A 9324-nucleotide genomic window follows, 5' to 3' on the forward strand; every position below is an offset into this window, starting at 1 on the left:
TTTTTTTTAAATAAGGTAATATAGAAAAATGTTTGGAGCATTTTTGTTCATTAAATAGGCATAAAAGTTTTAGTTTTTTAAAAAGTAACGACCAAGCTCTCACACAGTGAGCTGATACCTTCTCAAGTCCTCACAAATTGCCTAAAAAAATTAATAGACAAAAACAGTTCAAGCATATAAAAATGTTTCAACGTTAAACCTGCGCTATGATAAATGTGTGATGGTATATGATGGTGTATCCAAGTTTGTGCAGAGAGTGGAAGCTAAAGCTAGCATAATTAGCACAATTAGTCCTGTGCAGTGGGATATGTGAATATAGCGGTAAGAAATGAGTCACAATTCTTAGTGAATAATAAGAATATGAAAACTGCATGTTTCTCTTAACATAAATAATTACATTTTTTGTGCGCATTTTAATCAATCAATCAGTCAGTTTTATTTATATAGCGCTTTTAACAATACGGATAGTATCAAAGCGCTGAACAGTATCAAATATACGATAAGCGCTAGAAACTAAGTGCATGTAAACATAGTCAGTTATATCGTTGCACGTCCTTTGAGCGCATTCAGCCATCCTTTGATCTCTGTGTGTCTGCAGACTCTGAACTCTGTGACTCCTCATCTGGATGTGGAGGAGTGCAGCGTGTCTCTGCTGCCCCGTAACCGCGAGAAGAACCGGAGCATGGATGTGCTGCCGCCCGACCGCGCGCTGGCCTTCCTCGTCTCCACCGAAGGCGACGGCAACAACTATATAAATGCCGCACTGATGGACAGCTTCCTGCAGCCTGCCGCGTTCGTGGTGACCCCTCACCCCCTGCCCACCACCACCGCAGACTTCTGGAGACTGGTGTTTGACTACGGCTGTACCTCCATCGTCATGCTTAACCAGCTCAACCAGTCCAACTCAGCCTGGGTAAGAGAGCCAGGTTAACAACCCACGATGTTTACGACACTCACTACGACTACAGGTTTAATACGTGAACCCTGGCACTTTTTATTACTTCGCTTCAGTTGCGACGGTTCAGAATTTAAATATCCGTGGACTTTAAAGTCAATGCTTTATCACGTTGGAAATATGCCCTACACCAAATCCAACCCTAAACCTGCCTGATAGTGTTGACAAATGCAAAACTGATATAAATGCAACCGTGTCGTTTCGACTTCCTTTTACACAGATTTGATCTATTTTGTCAAACCGTAGTTACAACGGAGCTTCCTGCCTCTCAAAAATAGTACATAGCTGTACTCCATGAGCTACTGAACAAACCTAGCGTCTGTGAAAACCCGTGAAGCTGGGTATGTGATGCTAACGTTCAAAAGTGTCTGCTTTTTTGACAAAATTGCGCTATATGTATAATTTTTTATTTTAAAGTGACGTTTATTGGTTTTTGCAAATGAAACATTTATCTAAATAAAATAAAACATGCAGTTACAGTATAACAAACTGACATATAAAGAAATTACTTTAACATTGCAAAATTGGTTTCCGCAAATTAAAGTTGTCCAAATCACAACCGAAAAATGTTCAGTTCACAGTCTTTTGTTACGTTTTTACTTTTTGTTCCCCATGTGACTAAAGAAAAGTCAGTATGGGCCAGAAACGAAAATAATCGCGCATATTTTAAGACCCCCTACACCCATTTGTTTTGAAGTCTTCAAGAGTTCTCAAGCTGTTCTTTGGTAGGTCAGACCACCACCCCCCCTCGGAGCTCGTAATTCTCACTCTGGGTGAACAGCAAACACGCAACGTGCCTTTCATTTGAGGCTCCCCACATTGATAATGTGTTTGTCTTGTCTAAATTGGCAATGGAAAGGACAAACTCACTGGGATCCCAACATACCCCTGATTTTCTCTCCTCCTCTCCCCCACAGACAAGCTCTGTGACCTGTTCTCCATGATAAAGCATGTCTGGTGCACATTATTCCACTGAATCCAAAATTAGTGTGTGCCATCTTTAAGGCTCACCTGATAATACCTATGTGTGTGTGTGTGTGTGTGGTGATCTGCACAAGATTATTTTAGTTATTCCAGTTTCCTGGCTTCTTTCTGACGTGTGCGAATGTTTTTCCAGACATTATCACACTCAGTTAGTCATCTAACTTTCTAGAAATATCTCTCTGTTCTCCTTCTGCTACAGTCACCCTTTTCTGATCTGTCTGAGTGTGTTCGGATGAATATTTATCTTCTTCGGCACGTTGTCATTCTGGTAATATGCATGACTGTGACAGGGATTTATCAGTTTCTATCTCATCTGTATCAATATCTCTGTGTCTCTCTCATTGGAAATACATGGCTGAAGCTGTTTCACGCCTGCTCGTTTCAAATAACACTGCGCTGGATTAGATCTGTCTGCAACTGGCGTGAGCGAAAATTAATTGACACATGAGCAAATGGTAATCTAGTGGGAGATTGGACTAGAAAATGCAGGCGATATGGAGAAATGAGCAAGGATTATTTATCTTGGTGGGCTGCAATTGGATTTTCAGTGCTGATTAGCCTATCTCTGGCATTTCCTAGACTCCATTATCCTTTGACTGTCTATCTTCACCCTTCGCCTAATCGCAAGATGCCCATTTTCTCTATCTGCTAACTATTAATTTAGTTGTTTTTTTTCTTCCCCTGGCATCGACTTTAATATGTATCTTCTATGATTAATTTATGTGGGTCATAATGTTAGATGGAATTTTTTTTTCTTCTAAAATCATTATGAGGGAGAATAAATGAATGACGCTAATAAAAGCAGCTTTTTAAAAAAAAAAAAAAAAAAAAAAGTTATTAGGCTAATAGGTGCAAATTTATACTTTTCAATACAGTTCCATTAATTAACATCGGTTAACCCTCATTGTTGACATGAACAATGAAAGTTACTAGCTTTGTTTGTTTCATAATTAACTAAAAAAAACTAAAAGCATCTGCAAGCATTATGTAATGGACCTGAAGTCACATGAGCAAACAATGAACAGATGTATTTTTATTAACAACGATTAATAAATACTGAAAAAATGCATTGCTAATTGTAAATTGCTGTTAATGTATTAACTACATTGGATTAATGAGAGTACAATATGGGATTTTAACACAATGAGATATGAATAAATAAATATGTGTGTGTGTGTGTGTGTGTGTGTGTGTGTGTGTATACACCTGTATTTTAAAAAAAAGGAAAACAAAAAAAAATACCATTAATTCAGTAATAAAAAATAATAAGAAAAGGTGTCACTTAAAACTGACATAATTGTTGGTTGCAGTCATGTTAATAGTTTGTTAACTGTCCTGTTGTTAAATAACACATTTGATCTATACTGTGTACAGAAGAGTGTATTAAAATAGCAATTTAAATGTGCAATTTCTCTCAGCCCTGTCTGCAGTACTGGCCTGAGACGGGCATGCAACAGTTTGGCCCCATGACAGTGGAGCTGCTCTCCAGATCCACCGATGACAACGTCGTCACTCGCCTATTCAGGGTGACCAACATCACACGGGTGAGTCTATCTATAGGGCCAGAGAAGTCATCTTCAGATATATGTTATCCCCTGCATGTGCCTTCCAATCACGAGCCGTTCTCACCCTGTGTTAGCATTGACATTTATTACAGTACCTCATTAAAATCAGACCTCATTAGACGAATGACCCGTCTTCTAACGTCCATCTTTTTTTTTTAAAGATTGGAGATTGTCTGAGTTCAGGGCCACTACGGAAAGGTTAATTAACTGAGGCTAATGGCTAAATGATCTTTTCAGAGACTTTTTGAAAATGAACTCTATACCGATTAAATTAAAGCAAAGGTATGAAAGTGCGGTCAGTCATTAAAAGTGTCCATTTCACAAACTAGCGCTTGTGGCGCTGCTCTGCTGGAATTAGAGCTGTTTATTTCTCACTTTATGTGCGTTTGTGAGGGAGATAAAGTTGCTCGTATTGTGTCAGTCTCTCTCAGTGCGGTCTGCGCTTGTGATATTGACTTGTCTGGATAAAAAGCCACTTTCTCACACCTCTAGCTGACCTTAGTCCCCCCTGATGGCTTCATTGTCAACATCCTGTCTCTTTGAAATCTTGTCCCAAATGTTGCACCTCTCATTGCTAGCCCATTTTAGCACTCCTGTCAGCCAGGCTGTCAACCTTTAGCCACGTTCCCAGCCGTGCCCGTGTCAGTTTGGCTAGCCCCTGTCAGTCGCCACGTCCCCTCTGTCTCTTTGAGACTCTGCAAGCCAAGCCAACAGTCCATGTCATTGTCAGAAATTGTCCCATACTGCCTCTTCACAGGACCCCAGAGAGAAGCACCCGTGCTGGAACGCTGAGTCTCGCTTCCCCAAAAAGGTACAAGGCGTAGAGCGCTGATAGATCATGTTTCTAAATGGCGCCGTCCCTAGATAAAGACAAAATAGACAGCCCCAAGACGGAACAATGCTTTTATGATTTGTTACAGCGCAATTTAGATGCTAATTAATACTCAGAGGATCCGTCTGAATATCGTGCGCAGTTTTGAAATGAATGTTTGACGTACAGTAGATGTTCCACGAATGGGATTCAGAAAAGTTCCTGAAAAGGTGAGTGAAATGTGGTGCTTTATACATCTGTAACTAATTTCTTACATTTATAATTGCACTTTAATCCACCCTTAAACCTCCCTTTCCCTAAACGTGCCCGTAACCCACCCTTATTAGCAGCAAATGTGTTTTGCAATACAATATGAAGACAGTAAGTACATTGTACGTATTTTCTGATGTAGGTAAATAGTAGTGAAGGCGCATAATATAAAGTTAAATCCAGTATTTAGAAATGTCTAAACATTATGAAAAAATATATGGTTATTCATATTCATAGAGTTAAAAAAAGGTTAAAATAGTTAAAAATTTAGAAACCATTTTTATTATTAAAATGATGAATATCAGTTCTTATTGTGTAGTTTTAATTATTGGTTACACTCAAGAAGGTTTCGATCTCTGAGGTCGCACAGATCAAAATCACCACATTTCATGCTAATCCCTTTTTAATATTATTGTAAAATATTAATATTTACTACACCAAAGTTGCCCCTATCTGTAAAAAACAGCAGCAAACTTCTTTGACCCGCTGCTGTGCTCTTCTTTTATTCCTATTAATGTTTTCTCTTTCTTCTCCTCTTGTTCTCTCTGTCTTTATCGTTCAGCTGCAGGAAGGTCATCTGGTAGTGCGACATTTCCAGTTCCTGCGCTGGTCGGCTTATCGTGAAATCCCAGACTCTAAGAAGGCCTTTCTCAACCTTCTGGCACAAGTGCAGAAGTGGCAGAGGGAGTGCGGCGACGGTCGCACTGTAGTGCACTGCCTGTAAGTTTCACGCGGCTCCGCTTCCAAATGCTAATTGGAGAGCCATCACACTTCATTGTGTTGATTATACAACCCAGGTCTCCTTTGCTCCTGGCCACCCAACAGTAAAAATCAGCTTAAAGCACTTAATCTCTGGCTGCTTTTTCCTGTCTTCATTTTCCTCAGTGCACTGGCCTCGGGATTTGTACCTGCCACCTGCACTTTCCTGTAGTTTAATACGTCTATTCACTATTAATGAGAGACGCAGCGTATCACGCTTCAAAGCATCTGCGCTGGGGTGCCCTTCCTCTATCAGTAGCCCAAGGGAAATGATCTTAGCTCAGTAGGATGTGACATTTTTATTGCATGACTTTTCCCCAGAGCGCACTGGTACTTTCCGCTCCTTCGTGCTCAGAAGTATTGCAGATTTCTGTGGTGGCACAAATATGCCTCTTTCACAACTATCCCCTCCAGACATCTCTAATACAATAATCCACACAAGCTCTGAAAGTGTGCTGCTCAGATCCCGCTCCTTCATGTGTTACAAGCCGCTGCTTTTCTTCAAGATGCTAATGAAACGACATATTGATGTCTTTAAGGAACGGCGGCGGACGCAGTGGCACTTTCTGCGCCTGCACCATGATAATGGAGATGGTGCACCATCACAACATGGTGGATGTGTTCTACGCCGTCAAGACTCTCCGCAACTCTAAGCCCAACATGGTGGAGTCAATGGTTAGTGGGCTTACTTTTGTCAGTAACTAGTTAGTTGTGTTTGGTCTGGCACTAATGCTAACCTCAGACACTGCCAGCCTTCAGTGTTACTATTGAAGGCTCCAGCCATGTCTTAAACATGAATAAAACATAAATAAATACAAATCCTAAATATAATTTTACTTGGGAGGTAATCATTTTGAACTATCTGAAGATCATATTTAAAATTACGCACTCATCCACTCTTATTTGTGTGATCAAAATGCGAAACGGTTCATTTCTCGTCACATTCAATTTGGAATGACATTACATGAATTATACCACGTTTCCAGTTCACTGGATATTACTGTCAGTTCACAATTCAGTTGTTTTTATCTCATTTTACCTCACCTTTTGATGTTTCATGCTCAAATTCACTCTGCTTCTGTTAACTGTAAACCATGCCTACATTCATTTGGTTGGTTATTTCAATAATATTGACATCACTGTCAGAACGCTGAGGCAGAGCAGCCTTTTAAACCTTTTTGAAATTTTAGGGGCCATTTCTAATTATTGGATGGGACTTGTGCATCCTAATTTGCTACAGATCTGCTGTTGCTTAAATCAAACCTTTAACCAATATGTATCACTCTTTTGAACTTTTTAATTGTACAAATTTAAATTGTTTTGTGTTGCATGCATGTATAACTGAAATCACTAGCTAATTTGGTGCTCTACTTTTTGAAAACAATGTTCACTTATTATTTCTTGGGCAAGTTTATATACATTTGTTCCCCATGCAAAGTTCAGGTGATTTGCAATGGCCTCTTCGTCATATTCAGTTTTGAAAGCCACAAGCTGTTGAGTCATTTTGGATGGATGGATGGATGGATGGATGGATGGATGGATGGATGGATAAATAAATAAATACATACATACATAACAAACAACTGACTAGTAGAAGTTATGAATGGCAGGTAACTTAAAAAAGTAGCCAAATTGACTGGTGAGTAAAAAAGTTCAAATCAAACCCCGCTTACAATGATTTGATTAGTTCTTTACCTTAAGATTAAGATGCAAAGCAAAGACTGTAACTGGTATATGATCATATCCGATTCGATTCGACTATTTGGAATTATTAAAACTCATAATTCTTAAAAAAAATGTATAAAAAAAAATTAAAATGCCAGGACGAAAATGAACTGGAGTGACAATTTTTTTTTCTGTGCACATTTCTATATACATATTCCCATATGTACATACTCTGCAGTTAGTAAAAACGGCAACAACAGCAGTTAACCTATGTTTTTTTTTTTCATAATGGATGTGCACAATTATGCATAATGATGCAGAACCTGGAGAACTCATTTCTTTAAAGTGTGCATTTGTTTCCTCTGTCTCTCTTGTTCTGTCGTGAGAAATCTAAGACAGCCTTTATTGTCATTATAATCGTGAAACATAATATAACATAATCATGTTTTTTTATTATCGGATCAATGAGGCCGATATTTTTCTTCAAATATAAAAATCGAGTAGCGTTATAAGGGTGAATGTGACGTAGCTTCACTGTTGTTGGCAGGAGCAGTACAGGTTCTGCTACGAGCTGGCTCTGGAGTACCTGGACTGCCTGGAGGTCAGATAACACGAGAGCTCCAGACCCGATCGACACCGGCTTCAACCTCTTCACCTTGCCTCCTCTGTTTCCTTTCGCTTGGGTCAATCCAGCCCACTTGAACGAGCCTTCTGTCCTCCAGTGAGAATGCACATCTACACCAAGAGTGGGACTCGGCACATCTCTTTAACCTTCGACCTCTGTTGTCCTCTGTGCACTTTCCGTTTTGACGTTCTCTCCTCCACGACCTTCTGTGCCAGATATTCCTGCCAAACCCGCGAAGGAGTCAATGAGGTTTCAGCAGCTTGGAGATTACGACATGCGTCTCTGATCATGTGACTGGCTCTCTGCCTTACGCACCAAGCAGGAGGAAATCGCTCTGAATAATAACGAAACCATGCAACGACATGGGTGATATTGTGTTTGTACATTTACGTGTATTGTTAAACTCGATCTACTGTACCGATGCACCTGATTTTACCCGAAAGCATACCTTGAATGTAAGAATGCCATGGCTGATGGAGGTTTTCTTTTCATTGAATTATTAAAGGTGATGTGTATAATTGATGTTAATCTCCTATCCCAGCTTCTCATCAAAAGTGTAACACTGTGGCGCTATCAAAACATCGCTCTGTTTGAGCAGCATTGACTCGACCAATGGCGTGAGTTTAGGGCGGGACTGACTTTTTGGCTGAACAGTGACAAACGAGGGGACGTGTTCACGAGCGTTTTTGAAAACGATCTCGCAAATGTTTAGTGATGCTAGTGGTGCAGAAATGAGACACTTCACCTTTAAATCTTAAAGTGACACTCTAAAGTGGTGAGAGATGCAAAGATGGTATCTGGGTTTATTTCTTGTTTTTTTTGTGTATATATAATATCTATTTTGCAAAAACAAACAAAATGTTTCTAGATGTTGTCTTTAATGTGCCAACTCATTTTTGTATGGGTGTGTGTGTGTGTGTGTGTGAGAGAGAGAGAGAGAGAGAAGAGGATCACTCATGGATCTGCATGCCTGTTTCATGTTTCATTGCAATCCATTGTGAGCCGTCTGCTTTGGGTGCCGATGCCCGCTGTCATTGAGTGCAGTAAAACAAACAAACGGAAAAAAAAGATACGCAACTATATAAAAGAAACAAAAATGCTACTATTGGAATACAAGGCAGTCGCCAAAAAGTTGCTTTTTATCTTTGTATTTATTGGTTGTGTTTTATTTTGTAAAAAAGAAAAAAAAAATAATAAAAAAAATGTAACATGAATGAATAAAACATTCCGATGTTCCTTTAATCTCATTTTCATTATTGTTGTTGGGTTTGTATCACATTTGTTTTCCAAATAGAAATACACATAGGAAATTAAAAAAGAAGAAGAAGAAGAAAGTGTTTCTCCTTGACAGCAAGGAAATGAAACGGTGAGATTTTTAGTTAAGATCTAGCAGTTCTATCATCCAGCTCTCTGCTGGATATCCTTAGCACTTCTGTCACAGTTTACTGCATGTGAGCAATTCATGATGTGTTGTTTTCAGTGACTGGGAGCAGCTCTGTTTGTGTTATATTACAATCCAAATTGGTCCAACATTTTTTTTTTTTTAAATTAAAGCTAAAAGACATGAGCGTGTGTAAGGGACACAGCTGAAGACCTTAGTTGGATGCTCGTGATCTTCACAACAGGGCCACACTGCATCACTCATCGACATGATTCTGTCATTGACATTAGTAAATGGGCTCAGGAATAC

At 39.4% G+C, this 9324-nt stretch overlaps 1 protein-coding gene across 7 annotated transcripts in view; it reads left to right on the forward strand.

The window, feature by feature from the left end:
- Positions 1 to 8876, forward strand: part of ptprua (protein tyrosine phosphatase receptor type Ua) — a 183936-nt gene extending 175060 nt beyond the window's left edge. For all 7 annotated transcript variants that reach the window (XM_043218191.1, XM_043218192.1, XM_043218195.1 and 4 more), the window contains 5 exons: positions 599 to 913; positions 3358 to 3483; positions 5148 to 5305; positions 5884 to 6019; positions 7557 to 8876. In XM_043218191.1, the coding sequence (XP_043074126.1) occupies positions 599 to 913; positions 3358 to 3483; positions 5148 to 5305; positions 5884 to 6019; positions 7557 to 7619 (798 nt within the window). In that variant the 3' untranslated portion in view covers positions 7620 to 8876. The remainder of the gene's footprint in view (positions 1 to 598; positions 914 to 3357; positions 3484 to 5147; positions 5306 to 5883; positions 6020 to 7556) is intronic.
- Positions 8877 to 9324: the final 448 nt, after the last annotated feature.

Source organism: Puntigrus tetrazona, chromosome 19 (genome assembly GCF_018831695.1).
Source record: "Puntigrus tetrazona isolate hp1 chromosome 19, ASM1883169v1, whole genome shotgun sequence".
NCBI lineage: Eukaryota > Metazoa > Chordata > Actinopteri > Cypriniformes > Cyprinidae > Puntigrus > Puntigrus tetrazona.